Source organism: Cottoperca gobio, chromosome 14 (genome assembly GCF_900634415.1).
Source record: "Cottoperca gobio chromosome 14, fCotGob3.1, whole genome shotgun sequence".
Classification (NCBI taxonomy): Eukaryota; Metazoa; Chordata; class Actinopteri; order Perciformes; family Bovichtidae; genus Cottoperca; species Cottoperca gobio.
In genome coordinates this window covers 10,279,325-10,298,811 of record NC_041368.1, presented here as the reverse complement: position 1 = coordinate 10,298,811, position 19,487 = coordinate 10,279,325, and the positions used below count along the sequence as shown (strand labels likewise).

Below are 19,487 nucleotides of genomic sequence, written 5' to 3'. Positions count from 1 at the left end.
CTCCAAGACCGTGTGGGATCAAATGATGCAGCGTCAGACTTACTCCCTCTCCAGCCAACGTCATCACGCACTGTGCGCTCTCGAAAAGAACCCTTATGGTGCAGCACATATTCATCTGCTGACACAGCAGCATCAGCAGCAGTTGCATCCTTCTTTTCAGTAATGTAGGTGGCCACTCGACCAGGAAGCGAGTTTTTAAACTGCTCCAAAATCACCAACTCGCATAAATCATTAAAATTAACGATTTCAAGGGCTATTAACCAACGTTTAAAGTGAGTTGTCAGACCTCTCGCAAATTCCACTTACGTCTGACCACTTCTTCTTTCCCAAAACCTGAAACGCTGGCGATAAGCCTCTGGTACAAGCTCATATGCCTTAAGCACGGCAGTTTTTATTTTTACATAGCTAGAGCTATCCTCTAAACTCAATGCCGAATATGCTTGTGCTTTTCCTGTAAGGACGCACTGGAGCATTAGAGCACAGTCCGCATCAGGCCAGTCCCTAGCCTTAGCAGCTCGCTCAAACAATGCAAAAAACACATCTGGGTCCCTCTCATTAAAGTGCGGCAACAAACGCAAACGATTGATATCAAAAGGACGCACACCAACTTTATGCATTCCCCTCTGATCCTCAGTGGACCCCTTGCCACCTTTTACCATAGACAACCGACGAATCTCCAGATCTATCTTTGCATGTTCCGTTTGCTGGTGAATCCTCGCTATCTCAATTTGCTTATTAATTTCCAACTCTTGCATATATCTTTCATGCTCCCTTTGCGATGCAAGAAGCTCCTGTTGTTGTTCAAAAGTCAACCCCTGCGTCTGGGCAGACATAGTAGTGGACTCTGGAACAGGCTCTTTCTGATCCTCCGTCAAAACTCCCATCTCAATCAGTTTTAACCTCAAAGCCACTTTAATATCTTCTTTAAGACGTTTGTCCCTCACAACCACTGAATAATGCTCAGACAGTTTAAGCAATTGCTCCTTTGTAAATTTCTGTAATGCCTCCTCCGATGGACTAGCAATAAAGGCCTCAAGATCCAACATGTTTTCCAAATTTTTACAGTCAACCAGCAAAACACAACTTCTACGACAAAACAAGACCAGCTACACAGTGAAGTTTCCCTGTATATAACAAGAGGTTTACCCTCAGCCGGTTTGGATATTTCCCACTATCTCAAATTAGCCCCACTAAGTAAACTCCCTCCTAGTCTTCATGCAGCTACTTGCGGTGGGTATTTACGCACTAACTCAGGGTGGCGACTAGCAAGCTAGCAACCCTCCCGAAACCACGGACATGCTCCCAAGCAACGCTTCAACCACGTTCACCACAACACTACAACAATCCCTCCGACAAACCCAAAGGGAATGCCGCTACAGCCTACCAGGGAAAAATCTGCACCACTTTATCAAAACTACGCACTGGGAAACACACACCTGTTAATCTGCTACGAGCATAAACGATAGCTGGCTCTAAGATCACAACTCTCCACAGTCCAAATAAGAATAACCTACAGCAGCTATACATCAAACAAAATCATACCGACAATTTTCTGTCGTTTTTCCTCGCTCATTTTGTGCAGAGTTTTGGAGGTAAATGCTGGCTCTGGTAAACACAAGTTGACACACTTCCGGGGAATGTCCCGGTAGTAATTTGTGCTGATATAATTCTGATAACATCATAACGAACATATATTTACATTAATTCTAATTATTATAAAAGAAATGTATATATATTATTTTTTAAATATTGGCCGCCAGTTGAATATCTATGGCCTAGTGCAGGGGTGGGCAATTAATTTTTATAAGGGGCCGCATGAGAAACCCGGGCTGTGTTGGAGGGCCGAATCAACAATAAATTGAACTTAATTCCGCTCAATATTAATTTTCTCTCAAAAGCAGTACATTATATATTTTGATTAGCTGCTACTGGTAATCAAAAGAATAAGGATATTATCTTCCAATAAATATATGAAATTGTGGAGTGGGTCAAATAGGAAAATACTCCTAGAGAAGTAATAAACAGTAAAAACAATCATTACATCAGTATTCTTCACAAACCAATACTGAAAAGGTGTTTCACAGTATGTAAAGATAAGCAAGTAATCAACTTTATACAAAAAGCAATAAGTGCTTTTGATGTTTTTCAGTTCACTTTACTTGTTCAGTGAGAAAGATCCAGTCTGTCTTGGGATTGAACAAGTGCACTGAAATCTGGTTGAATGTCTGAGGTGGATATGTGCAGGACAGCTGACAGGTGATCATCAGTGATGGAGGATCTGGATTTGTTGACCTTCATCACTGAGAATGTCTGTTCACATATGTAGGTAGATCCAAAGAGGACCAGAATCTTCTGAGCATGTCTCGTCATGTGTGGAAAGTTCTCCTCTTTCAGGGAAGAGTAAAACTCAGACAGTGAGACTGACCTAAAGTGCTCTGACAGAAGTGTGTCAGACTGCAGGTCAATGAGTTCAAGCTGAATATCACTGGGTGCATCATCCACATTGCATGTAAATGGGGAAAAATCATGTGCATTTCATTCTTAACTGTTTTAAAGTCTTAAAATCGCCTCCAAAACTCACCATGCAGTGCTTCTAACATGGATGAGTTCCTGTGGAGGTGATCAGCTGATGGTGTGGCTTCCTTCAGTGTTGGCAAGTGGGTGAGAATGTTGTCCTCCATTTGGCTTGAGAGAAGCTGCAACTTTCTCATGAAAGCCTTCACTGCGCTGTACATTACATGCTCAAAATGGCCCTTGCATTGCAATTTGACATTTAGTTAATTCATTAGTGCAGTCACATCTACAGCAAAACCAAGGTCTGCTATCCAGTCGGCATCTGAAAGCTGTGGGACGTCTTTTCCTTTCTTCACACAGAAGTCTTGAATCTCTTCTCTCAGGTCCCACACTCTTTGCCCAGGCTGAGCCACCTGACAGCAGCGTGGTAGCCTATGTCAGGGGTTCCCAAACTTTGCCATGCCAAGGACCCCCATATATTATTATCCTCTGGCAGGAATCCCCCTGTTGCAATTTTTTTTAAATGATGTGTACATTATGATGGCAAATGTAAGAAATTAAACATACAGCTTAAATATTCTTAATATATTTTTTTATTAATAATTAATAATCAGATATTGTTTTTCATTCATTACATTCATTGTGTCTTCTGTTACAAATATTCTTAACAAAATATAAAAAAGTAATATCAACAGTACATATTTAAGTGATTTCTGTCTTAATAATATAACAGTAATATCAATAGTTAACATGTACAGTATTGTTTGTTTGTTTTGCCATTTATTCATTACATTCAGTGTGTCTTCAGTTATAAACAGTACTTGTCATTTCCCTATGCGTGTCTCTTTGTGTATGCCTGTTCCCTCACTAGTGGGAGGGGTGGGCTTGGTGGCTCCTGCACAGTTTATCAATCCTAGGTTTCAGTGCCAGACGAATGTCATTGTCCACTTGCAAACGTGCTCTGTGCTTTGTTTTCAATACCTTCAATGTAGAAAAGCCAGATCGCAGAGGTATGTGGTAGCAAATGGAAGCAGGGATTTGAGAGCTCTCTCTCAGCCAGTGCTAGGATAGTCTTTTTTGACATAAAGCCAGTACTGAGGGAGTGAAACAGCTTGAAATTTCACCTTCAACTCCCATTCATTCGCTAAGTCTATGAGTCTCTCTTGGGACATAAGATCCAGACTCTCACCTACTTCTGGGGCAAATGGGTTTCTTATCCAGTTTTGATTAAAGTTGTCTTCCAGGTCAGGGAAATATTCTTTGAAATATCCCTGCAGGTGCGCTAGGTGCGACTGGATCAGTGGTGAAATGGTGCCTGGATCAACACCAGATGACAGAAGCACTTGGTGAAGCTGTGGGAACATTTCTGTCACTTCCTCCTTGAGTTTGGTCGACCACAGGGCGATTTTCTTTATAAAAGCCTGCACATGTAATATGTACGTCTCACGCCCCTGCATGCTCTTATTCAGGACATTTAGATGCTGGAATATGTCCGACATGTATGCAAGTTTCCGGAGCCATGAGGCATCTGAAAAACGGCCAGCCAATTGAGGATTTTCAGAAGAGAGGAATTCACCGATCTCCCTTCGCAGTTCAAAAACACGATTCAGCACCGCCCCACGGGAAAGCCAGCGCACGTTAGAATGAAGCAGTAACCCCTCAAACTTTGCGCCCATCTTGTTACACAAAATAGCGAACAGTTGGTGTTTTAAGGGCTGAGCTTTTATGAAATTCACTACTTGTATAACTTCCTGTAGTATCTGATGTAGTTCATCATCCATTCGTTTAGCAACAAGTGCCTCGCGATGGAGCATGCAGTGTGTTGCCACTACATTTGGGGCCTTCTGCTTTATCAAAGCTGTCACTCCGCTTTTTTTTCTTTTTTTTCTGGCAGCATCCTCACCTAGCATTTCTCGAACAATATTAATTGTAGCTGGTAGAATTAAATCCTCTCCTATTGTGTGTGTTTTTTTGCACGGGCGATGTGGTATGATGCTAAAAATGATGCCTTCAGGGACGTCGGCTTGCTGCTTAAAAGTAGCCGATTGCATCACTGGGTGCTCTTCTTTTCTTTTAAAAAAGTCTATTGATTTATTAGCTTCAGCTGGGTGCTTTTGTTTGAGATGTCGATCAAGTTTCGATGGCTTTAGACACTCGTTGGCGAGGATCTCGAGGCAGAGAACACATTTAGGTACATCACAGCCGTTCTTACTTGCCGCGGTAAAGCCAAACTTTATGTATGATCGCTCATACCTCCGAGTTTTAGACGGCCAGGTATTCCGTGGCTGTGAATCTTTTGCAGCGGGGGCATCTTCATTCTGATCGTCAGATGGTGTTTTTCTTTAAGATATTTGTCCATTTGATCCTTTAGCAGGAGGTAGCTAGCTAGTGTTCACACAGCAACTCAGTACACTCTCAGTAGCGACAGCTCGATTCTGATTGGCTTGAAGGGCGGTCGTGTTGTTTAAAAAATGTTTTATATATTAAACGATTGGGCATCAAATGACACAGATTGATAGATATGCAATTATTAATAACATCTAAAAAAAAAAACATATTACATTTTATTTTTTACATTTTACCCCCATTTTTCCCTTTCCCTCAAAATTCTGGCAGCCCCCCACTTTGAAAAACCCTGGCCTATGTCACGATGTTCAGTCTCATCTTCCTCAAAGTGCAACAAACTGTCTGATTCAATGCTCTTGCCCTGATGAAGTTAACTATTTTAACTATATATCAACAACATGGTTAATTTGTAGAACTGACTTACACAACACTCCCTGATGTATAATACAATGCAAATATACCCATTTCTGTTCAGGGTTCATTTCTGTCACTTCATACTGCATTCGCTTCAAAAGTCCAACATTGTTCCCCGTCAGATTTGGACAACCATCCGTTGTCACGCCTGCCAGCTTGTCCCATTTCAGTCCCAACTTGTCCATACATGCATTTACCTCCGTGAACACATGTTCCCTGTTGTTGTCCCTTTCATTGACTGCATGGCTTCTCAAATACCTCCTTTTTCTCCGGGCATATGAGTGCTGCAGAATCCACCAAACACTCCTTGATAAACTTTTTCTAGCGATTTTGTGAGATAAGACATAACTTGTGTTGACAGCTGCATCTCTGGATGTACAATGTTTTGTAAAAAGTCCTTGTTGGTTTTGCAGTTTAGCTAGCAAAGCACGCGACTCCTTTTCCCGCTCTTCATCAGACAAGTTCTTGAACGGCGACTCAAATTGTAATCCTTGAACACAGCGACCTGCGCACCACAAACTAAGCACACGGCTTTACCTTTGACTTCTGTAAATAAATACTTAGCAGTCCATGTCTTCTTGAAAACGCGGCATTCTGTATCAATCTTTCTTATTTTGCCGTGAGCGGACATTTTGAGGGCTAGCCGGCCAGCATCACTTGTAGCTGTTCACGCGCGCGGTGCGCATACGTCAATAAAGAAAAACAGCACCCTTTTCAAAATAATAGCAACAGTTAGAAAGTTATTTACACCATGCACGCAATACAATGGTGTTGCTTTTATTTTGAAAAGGGTGCTGTTAAAAAATATATATATACTTTTTCATATATGTTATAATTTACGATTGTCCTCACGCGGGCCGGACAGGGCCGGATGTGGCCCGCGGGCCGTACAATGCCCTGGTCTGGCCTAGTGCCATATTGTGGAAGAACAATAGTGTTTATATGTGATGTGTAAACATGCTGGCCCTTTGTATGCTGCGTTAATGGTTAGATGCCATTATTGTAGCAAAAGTATTTGCGTGTGTGTAGAGATGTGTAACTGTTTTAATATGTGTGTCTACAAACAGATTTGTACTGAGCTATGTAAATGTGTAGAGTAAACTGCAATTGCATACTATCGATTATAACTACAAGAATTAAAGCATATCCTAAAACAACACATCTGCAGCGCCAGAAGTGTAGCAAGAGTCACATGTATTATTTTATTACAGAAGTATAATGCATTCACTTGAGAAAAGTTAACTTTCTTTCTCTCAAGTGAATGCATTATACTTCTGTAATAAAATAATACATGTGACTCTTGCTACACTTCTGGCGCTGCAGATGTGTTTGTTTTAGGATATGCTTTAATTCTTGTATTCTATCGAATATATGTCCTTGCAGATTACTAAACACATTCACAAATCTCAGTACGCATTTACAGATTTTCCACGCATTTACTAATCTGTTTACGCACACACGGATTGAGACGGCTATATATCGCTCCACATACTTTTGTGACAATAGCCCCATACATTACACAGTTCAGTTTGCACTAGTTGTTTAAAGGGGTTTCTCTGCGCATAAGATATGTGGCTCAACTCTGTTGGTACTCTTCCATAGTGTTAAGGTAATGTGTTGGGACTGTTGTGCTAATATGCTTAACTTGGTTCAGAATTGTTGTACATATGTTTTTGTTTTTTTAATTAAATGCATAAATAATAAATTTTATTATGCAGTTTAATGCTTACGAATGTGTTTGTCATTTGTAGAATAAAGACTCAAAAAACCATCTGATATGAATCTGCTTTTTTTCTTCCAGCTAACTTCAAATTGTAATTCTTAGTAAAGTATTTTAATAATATTTAACAAACTAAAATTTCAATGTAGGGTTACCACACAAATTAGTTTCCCTGTAACCATACTATTAAGTCAGATGTATTTAATAATAGTATTGCTTTCAAATAAATCATTTGCATTAATCCAACCTAGAATCAAGTTATTCCAAATCAATTGAATTGAATAAAATTGACCCAAATATTGCTAATTTTCAACCTAAAGCAATTTGGTTGATTTAACTTCTTAATTTGAACAAACCTAATTCATTTGCTTGTTACCAATTGAAGTAATTCAATCATTATAATATAAATTTATTGACATGGTATATTGACAGATGATGGGCAGTGTACAAAATTGGCACCACTTACCAACCAAATGTTGGTAAAATATGCATGTTGCTAGCAGTTTTGCATCACTCACCAACCAAAACAACAATGGTAATCTATTGACAGGCTGGTAAAATTTGAACATTCACTAGCCATTTGGCCGGTGGACCATAAAGTTAATTTTAACTTTAGGCCTCCTCAGATGTAGGCTATTTGTTGTTGTAACAAGAAATGTAACAATTTTTTATTGAAGTATTTAGTAATTTCGTAGGGATTTCAAATAAGAACATTACACAATTGTAATTGTGCCTGGGGGATAAGCATCTGTGGAGTTTCCATTTCTTTAGTATAATCATTAATAAAATCCCTAAGACCCATAACACGGCGGGAACAGCTGTCAGAGCCTCCACATAATAAAAAGGGGTCTTCAATTTTGGTAATGCAAAAGTACTCCAACAAAGTTATTATTGTCAGTAGGTAAAGCTGTATCATAACAAGTTACATTTTATCGGCAGTAACCTTGTAATGTAACGAGTTACTCTTGAAAGTAACGTTACCCAACACTGTATGAGTGATCAAAAACTAGCTACTTGACAACTTTGCTAACACAGACAAACATCAAGCAAGTGCATCAACACAAGACGAGACAAAGTAAAGACAGCTAGTATTACTTAACGGTACTTACATTAGCCAACACTCCCCCGGTGCTCCGAGCTGCCAGTCCTCCCAGCAGCACGGCTAACTCAGCTAACAGCTAACTCAGCTAACAGCTAACTAGCTGACGGCAGCTACTGTTAGCAGCAGTTAGCGGCGTTAGCATTACTTTATCAACAAGCAAAATGTTCTGTCCATCAGGAAACTCCATAAATCACAGAGAGTCGAGGCAGAGGAGCCTAACCGCATCAGAGGAAACACCAGAAAACATTTTCTCTATAAAATATGATCCAGTTTCACCAAAATCAACTTAGTGTAAAGCCTTACGCACTTCTCCTGGGAGCAGTAGCCTATTAGGGAGTAGTGAACTACATGTAGTTAAGCTAGTAGTTTAACTACATTTTTTATTAGCTTGCTGGTAGTTCAACTGTATTCATATTTGCATAGTGATTCAAGTAGTTAAATTACTTCTTTTTTGCCATGTTTTGTGTTATTAAAACTACAAACAATGTTGTCCCACAATTATTTAGTTTTTAATTCACCACCCACCACCTCTTCTGTAACCCTTTAACAAACCCCATCCCTTTTCTATTAATAAAAGCTAAATATGTATTAGTGGAGTATTTCATTTTGGGCACTTTTTGAAATCATCTCAATTTAGTGACATGTTCTGCTGGCAAGTGGCTTTTTAAATTTAGTTATAACTTTGTATCACATGTACATTGACAATTTGCTAAAACATTTTTACAAAGTAGTTTGAACTACTTTTTAACCAAACTAGATCTCCCATGGGTAGCTTTGCTGTAGTCCCTGATGTAGTTCTTCCAGTGTGAAGTAATCGGTAGCTTGTAAAGCTATGCTTTCAAAGTAGCTCCCCCAACACTGCCCTGGAAATACAACCCGCTCACCAAAGTTACATAGTGCAATAACAGGCAAAATGATTTTAAAGCTGTAATTCTAAGGTAAGATACATTAGTTACATAATGTTGCTTTAAAGTGACCATTGTAGAGGCATTTGTTTTGTTGACAAGGTTCAACTGTGTCATCTGTTTTCATTGTTTTTCCTCCCTCAGCCCAGCAAGAGGCAGTGCAGACGTCAAAGATCTAGTGCATTCCTTCATATACAAACACCATGACAGAGCTCATTTCATTCAAAACTTTATTAGATTTTGTGTTTCTATAATAAAGACATTAAGAGCTGAAGTTGGAAATGGAGACATCATTTGAGGGCGAGCCAGAGCATTAAAGCTGTACAGTATACTTGTGTGCAGAGAACAGCGGTGGAGCATGACTTGGTGAGTCTATACGCTCTGCAGGGTCAGATCGAGTACAGGGGCTCCAGTCCACTCTATGCTCCTCTCTGGATGTTCCCCATTCAGTTTGCATCCCATCATCACAGCTTCCTGATCCAGGATATCTCCTACTGTTGTATTGCTCACAGAACTGTCACAGTAACTCAAAGGTGCAGCATGACAAACTGTCACTTCTGTTGTGATTTGCATAGAGTTGGTTGTCATCATAAGGCCCTCACCCACAATCTCAACATTACCCAAAAGCATTGTTTTCTCAATTCATTCATTCATTGAAGTCTAATTAGACAACAACTGACAGAACTCTTCCACAGTTAAATAACATTATTGCGATTCAATTATCTGATCGTATGATCCTGCAAAACATTTTGTAAGTCACACCTGATTTCTTGACAACACAATTCATACAGTAGTTCTGCACCACGGTGGATTTTCTCTTTTGAGTCAAACATGTTATTGTAAACGCACACATATGATAAATGTATATATTACCCATAATACTTCTTGCATCTTGTTACCAGCAATATCTTTCTCAAAGATCCCATGAAATGTGACGACGAAGTCAGAGCTTTTCCTGCAATTTTGCCTTTTTGACTAAAACGTGTCATAGCTAATAGTCATGTCAAATGATTTGATATGATAAGTATTAACCTATTATCTCCTTTAAGATCAATCCCTCACTCCCAGACCATTGAAAAGCTGACAATATAATTTCATGGGACCTTTAAGAATCTTAGCACCCTGAATATTTTCTCATGTGTGCTGTTTGGTTTCTTCTGATCTCACTTGGATGATCAATGTGACAAACCGACACTGATTTGCATTATACATACACAAAAATATTTATGTTTTTAAAGTGCCCAACACATCCCCTTTATAATATTGCTTCAAGCCAGTGACTACAGACTGGAGTCACTTTAATGTGGAGGCACATTATTGTTAAGATAACAGTGAGCTTCAGAAACCACCAGAAACTCACACTGTACAGTACGCTGAGCTAACACCTGCTGATACTGGGGAGGTACATTCCTATCCGACCGGACCTCACCCACACATCTGTTCCACTCTCCAGAGGTATTTCTTTTTAAAGCCAGACATTCAGTGTCTTGAATGTGCAACATTAAATGTAGGTGAAATTGTATTTCACTGTTTGAGTGTGATGCAGATACATTCATCTCCTAATATAATGCTCAGTAGGAATCATCCCTGTTTGTCAGTGGGCTACACTGAGAGCCCCACATGTCTTATTTCCTGCTTGAACAGAGTTTATACTTGAACTACAGCCCCCATACTCAGCCTGCTATCTGAGACCTGATCCCATGATCATTTAAAGTAATGCATTTATGGATCATTTACTGTATGCATGGTCAGGGCAACCAGGATTATGTTTTTCACTGCAGTGCAGTTGGTAAAGATAATTTATTGCAAAGAGTAAAACACTGTCTGAATGAATATTGTGGACCTGCTTCGAATATTATCAGTTGATTAAATGGCCATTGTCAGATTTCATCAGGAGAATAGATTTCAGGTGGTATGGCCCTACTCCACCCCCTAGTTGGTTCAGTAGGCCGTTATCATCTATTGGTAAGTTGGAGCACTGCAGGGAGGTTCGAAATTGTTAGGCGCCGACCTACTGGCCATAGTTATTATGAAGGGAGCAAAAGAGGGAGTCAGGCGACGTAGTGTAAAGAGCAACAAAGTTTGCGAAGGTTGGGTCAAGCAAAGACAGGATTTTCACCTAGGAAACCCCTCTTCATGTCTTGTATGAAACCAAAACTCAAGGTTGACTTAATTTTAATTACGTACGCAAGTTAATATGCCTTTTTGTCCAACGTACATAACATACCTAACTTACAAACGTACTTATTTTAAAATGAACCATGATCTTTTCCTAAACTTAACCAAGTATTGTTGTTTCCTAAACCTACAAGTAAGCAGTTTTGTTTAAATTCACAACATTAAGCACGTGAATAAAACTGCAAACTGCAAACAACATGCGGGTAGGTGCAGTTTTCCTCGTCTGAAGCATTATAAAGGGCAGTGATCACAACTGATAACAGCCATTTAATGGGCTGATAACATTCGAAATGGGTGGTCATTTACTCTATGCATGGGCAGAGCTACCAGGTTTATCTTTTTCACTGCAGTGCAGCTGGTAAAGATTATTTATTGCAAAGAGTAAAACACTGACTGTTTGTCAGTGTTTAGGAAAACAAGCCATTTTTTATGAAGCTGCACATACTACGCAACTATGTCGAGTCTGATTCAGGCATACAGTGTCCGAATAGTGCTTAGCCTTAGCAATAGTTAGCACAATGAAATAGCATGGCATACAATGAGATTTACAGTTAACCTCAGAGCTGACTCTACCAGTGTTAGTACAGTGGAGCATGTTTTCTATCCAAAAAGGAAGTCTTTTTGTTTTCAAGCATTGTATCTAAAATCTGGCCCGTGTTGCGCATGCTTAAAATGCATTGGTTATTTGTCTTAAAAGCAGCAGCATCAGAGGGTCATTCATTTTCTAGGGGTTGGGGGTGGGGGGGGGAGGTTCTAAGGGATTGTCTATCATATCAGTTCAGAAGTTTGTTGTATTATTACAGAGCTTAATAAACTGTTATGCGATATGTAGTTATCCTCGCTGGCAGAGGAGCATAGAAGCACTAGGAAGCAGAAGGTACAGGATGAATAGCTGGGTTGAGTCCTACAACATTTTGTCAGTACCATTTGTGTTAGCACTATTCAAAGCACTCTTTGCTTTACTACAGTTGTTTAAATAAATCAGACAACATACGCAAAGTGTTTTGTCGAAAGTAGCCACAAATTGATCAGGAGATTTGATAGATAGATCATTGGATTTAGGGCTACTGTGGATTTAGTGTTGGTTAAAGAAGGATTCAGACCAGCTGTAACTACATTGCATTATATCCTGTCTCAAGCACTTGAACAAAAAGTATTTTTGTTTTGACTTCAGATGAAAAACAGACAAGTTTAAAATGTTTTATGCACTCTGGCTGTGGCCATAGACAATTATTGATATATGTGGAAAATGATATACAACTTTTCTTTTTGGTAAATAACCCCCCACACACACACAATTTAATAACGTGTACACACAAATTCACACACACACATCCCCATAATTTAATAAAATGTGCACATAATTTTGTTTTAATGTAATTAATTCAACAAGAAACCATCTACCAGAGACATGCATCTTACTGTGCAGTAACAAGCATGCTTTCCCCTAGTTTACACTCACTGCATAATACCTGTAGACACAAACAACCATTGCCAGCAAGATAAGCGGCTCCCTGTGTCTACACAGCATTTTAAGTGGGGTCTTTCTAAAAATGCACAGAAAATAGTGAGAAATGACAGGCTAAATGTTGCTTATTTGCTTGATCTGGATGTATTAGATGATGACTACCAGTGGGACTCTATAGAAGGACCAAACATCCACCAATAGATCAACAAATCTCATCCAAATTGCTCATGTTTATATTATACAGAGCCTGCGGAAACAGTGGGAAATCAACCAGTTGAAAAGGTTCCAGATTTTTTGGTGTAGAGCGTCATGCTTTCTTGCTGTCGTGAAAGTACCTTTAAGATTACACGTCCTGCACAGCTGTTGTCAGATGACTTCTCAGTCCCACAGTCAAACCAGAGACAATTTAGGAACAATGTTTTCCATAGAGACCTTTTGGACTTGATATTCGTGCTCTGAGTGCCACCAGGCCACATTTCATTAAGAAAAGTGCACTCCAGTTTAAATTGTCAGAAGTTTAACAGGTAACAGTTACTGGCCTCACCCAAAGAAATACAAAGATAACAACACATATTTGTTTCTGGTAAAGTGTTAACCAAAGTGGGCAAAGGAGGTAGATGTATGGGAGATCAGGTGGAAGGTGGGATGTAAATATTATAAGATTAAGACATTAATCTAAAATAAATCAAGCTGGAGTGTCTCTGGTAGGTGCAATTATCATTTAGATGTAAATTAATCAATTCTGAGCACATTTTAAATAAATATGTGCACACTTATTTGCTTTAGTTGTATACCATCTGCACAGTTACTTTTCCGTGCACATGCAGTAGCATTGTGTGCACATGTATATATTACCCTTTGAAGGCCACAGCCAGGCAGTTTTTAGGAACCAACCTGAACATAATGAATTTGCTTGTGTGCAAACACATGGGCATATACAAATATATGCTAAGAAGGTACATAAATATGAGTAGTCATATGGTTTATATACGTGCACTTTCTCATTTCTTTTTTGGTGTTGGTTTTGAATCCTGTTTGGATCCTGAGAGGCCATTCTCTGTGTTGTCGATCCCTGATGAAGTTACAAGGCACTCTTTACTGCAGTGGCGTTGGGGGGGGGGGAAAGAAGACACAGTTAGAACTGTACCTGCATGGCAGCTCAAACAAACATCAAGAGCTCACTCAATTTAAAATCTACTTCAGCATGTACAGTATCTGAGCTATCCGAACATGCTGCCAACAATGTGATCTGACAAAACAGTATGAAATGATTGGTCAATATCCAGGTGGTGGTGAAAACTCACTTTTTCTCCTCAATCTTGGAAAGAACAAAGAGAGTGAAGTTCTTGATCAACATGAAGCCCATTAACGCTGCGATGGATCCGCCCACAGCTGAGGCTATCATGATGGTCAGCGTGTTGTCCACCACCCTCACTGCAGACATGAACAAAACACCAGAGGAATGATGATCTACATATAGACAGTTAACGAAGAGGTTCCAGAAAATGACCCTTTTCTACAACTTTTGTGCCACTAACATGCCTTCTAATTCCAGAAAGGTGCGAGGCTCCACGAGAGATTAGAGCTGGAGTGTGGCCCTGGCTATGCCTGACACCAAAACATAGACTTAAAATATACACAGTATAAACATGATAGGGAGTTCATATCTGGTGACCGTTGGTCCTTTCAGACCTTTTGAATTTCTACACCCTGTCAGCTGTTAGTATCAAATGCGCTGAGAAAAGTGTACGTGTGGGCGGTGGAACCTTTTTGTTGATTTGTCCAAAGTTTCTACTTAAACAAATTGTGATGTGTTTCCAATTTTGATGAGAGACTTATTTATAGGTTTATTAATTTTTTATTTCTTCTAATCAAAAGAGCACCAAAGGTCGTTTAAAGTAATGAACAAGAACTGCATGATTATAACTACCTTATGCTTAAAAACTAGAGAATGCTTATGGTTTAGTTGGAAAGAAGGATTATCAGCTCTCCTGGATTGTGTATTTGTGTGTGTGTGTGAAGGTCCAAACTTGACTCATTATTTTTAAGTGAATAAATGCACAAAAGAGCTATACAATTATACAATCCAAACTGACATAAAATAATTCCACATTCTATATTTGATCTTTTACTGTCACCTCAGAATTTGTTATAATAATAATAAATTGAATTTATATAGCGCTTTTTCAAGACCTCAAAGCCGCTTTACAATAGTAGGGGAAGTGTGCTGTCAATGGTGTCAGGTTAGAGGTTTTGCTGAGTGTGGATTTGGAGCCGATGAGGAGGAGTTCAGTTTTGTTGCTGTTAAGTTTGAGGAAGTTGTGTTGCATCCAGTTTTTTATTTCTGTGAGACATGATTCGATGTGGGAGAGGGGTGGGTTATGGGGGGATATGGTGCTGAGGTAGATCTGAGTGTCGTCGGCATAGCAGTGGAAGTCCAGGTTGAAGTGGCGGAGAATCTGACCGAGGGGGAGGATGTAGATTGTGAAGATGAGGGGGTACTGAACCTTGGGGATACCTTGTTATACTTTGTTATACTTCTGCGGTATGTTATTATTATTAATTTTTATTTCCTCAGCAGTACTGTCCGTATATGTGGCCTGATTTATCTTATCAACATACAAATGAATGCATGTTCCAGTTTATTTTCACTTCAGTATGCACATTCTGGGGCCATGAAGCGAGTTGTCCCACATTTGTGATTGGCCAATATACAGTATGTCAGGGCATATAGTTAAACTAATAATATCTATAGGGATGTGTTATCAAATTGGGCAGTTTTCCACATAATTAGGGACATTTTTGTTGCTGAAACTGATGCATATTTTTGCACAGGTCGATGTGCTGGTTTAACATAATTTGGGCAGGTTTCAAAAAAACTATCTACTACATATATATACAAACAACTAAAAAGAATACCATTTTGCCTGAAGTCCCCGTTTATATATGGAAAGGATAAATCATACCCCTCCCTCACATATACAAGCACACATTACCAACATAGACCTTGACCACTCACACTCGTCCACCACAATGAGGGTAAAGATGGTACTGTGGTTCCTGCCCTTCTCTTTAGGGTTGCGTCCAAAACAAGTGTACTGGCCTCCGTCATCGAAGGTGATGTTCCACAGCAGGATGGAGACGTTGTTCTTAATGTTGTTCCCCACAAACTCCACCCGATCTCGATATATACTCACATGTGGCACCGACGACTCTGACACTATCGTTGAATCGCACACCTGACGGGACCAACAAGCTGTCAATCATCTTAAACTACCAAACAAGTTACCTGAACATTAACCTTTCTCTCAAACAGAGGGTTCTTACCTTCTGCATAGTGCCGTTCTCATTGAATTGCCAGTTGAAGTAGAGGTCTTTGATGCCGATACAGCTGGCGTACGTGCAAGGCAACATGACTGTGCTGCCATTCACTGCCTGCAGGAAGGGAATCTTCCCCACAAGCATCTCAAGGGACTGAACGGACCACACACCTGAGGAGGAAGGGGAATAGAAAACACAATAAGATGAATACAGAGTACAAATCAATTTCACAGTGCAGCAGTGTCAGTCTGCTTTAAAGCAATTATTCAACATTTTGTGAAATGCGTTTATGCAGTTTTACGGGGGTTATGTGAATGTTTCTTGGCTTGGAGCAAAGATTAAAGTGTTGATATCATTGTGAGGAAACCAACAAATACGTCATGAAGTTACTTCCCCCAATAAATAGCTTGGGGCTGTGGTCGAATAGGCAAAAATATTAGCTTCTGATTAGTTTTCTACAGTACAGTAGCCAGCCATGATGAATGATGACTACAATTCTCAAAAACTACTGCATCTCTGAACGAGATTAATCGATTAGTTGTCAACTATTAAATTAATCGTCAACTATTTTGATAATCGATTAATTGGTTTGAGTAATATATATATATTTAAAAGTCAACATTCTCTGATTCCAGCTTTCTAAATGTGAATATGTTCTGGTTTCTTTACTCCTGTATGACAATAAACCAAATATCCTTGAGTTGTGGAAAAAACAACACATTTGAAGACGTCATCTTGGGCTTTGGGAAACCCTGATCAACATTTTCCACCATTTTATATATTACAATGAAAATAATCGTTAGTTGCAGCCCTTCTCTGAAGCATCTCTTTCACCAAATCACATACATACATACTTACTGTACATATTGTACATACATACATAACTTACTTACATACATACTGTACATATTGTACATACATAACTTACTTACATACATACTGTACATATTGTACATACATAACTTACTTACATACATACTTACATACATACATGCATACATACATACTGTACATACATACATACTGTACATACATACTGTACATACATACTGTACATACATACATACATACTGTACATACATACATGCATACATACATACTTACATACTGTACATACATACTGTACATACATGCATACATACATACTTACATACTGTACATACATACTGTACATACATACATACTTACATACTGTACATACATACATATATACTGTACATACATACATATATACTGTACATACATACATACTGTACATACATACATGCATACATACATACTTACATACTGTACATACATACTGTACATACATGCATACATACATACTTACATACTGTACATACATACATATATACTGTACATACATACATACATATATACTGTACATACATACATACATATATACTGTACATGCATGCATACATACATACATACTGTACATACATACTGTACATACATATACACTGTACATGCATGCATACATACATACTGTACATACATACATACTGTACATACATATATACTGTACATGCATACATACATGCATACATACATACTTACATACTGTACATACATACATACACACTGTACATACATACATACATACATACATACATACATACATACACACTGTACATACATACATACATACATACATACATACTGTACATACATACATACACACTGTACATACATACATACTGTACATACTTACATACTGTACATACATAATGTACATACATACATACACACTGTACATACATACATACTGTACATACATACATACTTACATACTGTACATACATGCATACATGCATACATACATACATACATACATACATACATACATACTGTACATACATACATACTGTACATACATACATACTTACATACATACATGCATACATATATACTTACATACTGTACATACATGCATACATGCATACATACATACATACATACATACTGTACATACATACATACTGTACATGCATACTGTACATACTTACATACATGCATACATACATACTGTACATACTGTACATACATTCATACATACATACATACATACATACATACATACTGTACATACATACTGTACATACATACATGCATACTTACATACTGTACATACTGTACATACATACATACATATATACTGTACAATACATACTGTACATACATATATACTGTACATGCATACATACATAAATACATACATACATACATAAAAATACTGTACATACATATATACTGTACATGCATACATACATACATGCATACATACATACTTACATACTGTACATACTTACATACATACATACTGTACATACATACATACTGTACATACATATATACTGTACATGCATACATACATACTTACATACATGCATACATACTTACATACTGTACATGCATACATACATACATACATACATACATACTGTACATACATATATACTGTACATGCATGCATACATACATACTGTACATACATACATACTGTACATACATATATACTGTACATGCATACATACATACATACTGTACATGCATATATACTGTACATGCATACATACATACTTACATACATGCATACATACATACATACTGTACATGCATATATACTGTACATACATACATACTGTACATACATACTGTACATACATACATGCATACTTACATACTGTACATACTGTACATACATACATACATATATACTGTACATACATACTGTACATACATATATACTGTACATGCATACATACATAAATACATACATACATACATACTGTACATACATATATACTGTACATGCATACATACATACATGCATAATAATTACCTCAAAATTATACTTAAGTGCAGTAGGCCTACTTGAGTAAATGCACCCAGTGACATTCCACCACTGGGGATTTAGATAATACATTCAGAACCCCAATTGTCCAAATAAATATGACGGATAGCTCAAATGAAAAGCTTTCCAGCCCTTTCCATAACTTTACAGGTGAATGCTACCAATAAAAACAGGTCTGTGCTACGTGCAACAGACGTTTAGTTTCAGTTATTCCCTGTCCCTCAACAGAAAGATCCTGGGAACCGGAGGAATAACTTGTGTTACACACAGAGAGCCTCAACAGTAACTACGTTCAGATATCTACAGGAGTGCTCACATGGTAGATGTTCTACAACTCAACCACAAGTTCATACACTCATGTGTAATGCCAGCGAAGAGCTAGTCACCATTAAATAATACAACCAGACAACCAACCACCATAGCCCAAAACACGACAGCTGTTCGCAGTCTTGCCTGTCCAAACAACTCCTTATAATTCACACCTGGTAAGATATTTACCAGCCTAAAAAACACTATTTGATATTGTTGTTCTGCCTCAGGTGACATGGCACATGATACATATAGCCTACTCTCCACAGGAAGTTGTTGAAACTCACCTGGCACCACGAATCCTCCCAGGAAAAGCAGAAGCCATATCCGATACATAGGATAAAACATTTATA

General features: G+C 38.4%; 1 protein-coding gene across 1 annotated transcript; it reads right to left on the bottom strand.

Moving 5' to 3' along the window:
• Nucleotides 1-12,217: 12,217 nt before the first annotated feature.
• On the bottom strand, nt 12,218-19,470 carry scn4bb (sodium channel, voltage-gated, type IV, beta b). Its single transcript, XM_029447955.1, has 5 exons — nt 19,422-19,470; nt 15,975-16,138; nt 15,667-15,886; nt 13,952-14,081; nt 12,218-13,745 (listed from the first exon to the last, which is right to left on the bottom strand). The coding sequence occupies exons 1-5, from the start codon at nt 19,468-19,470 to the stop codon at nt 13,649-13,651; spliced, it is 660 nt and encodes a 219-aa protein (XP_029303815.1). The 3' UTR covers nt 12,218-13,648.
• Between the last annotated feature and the right edge of the window lie 17 nt (nt 19,471-19,487).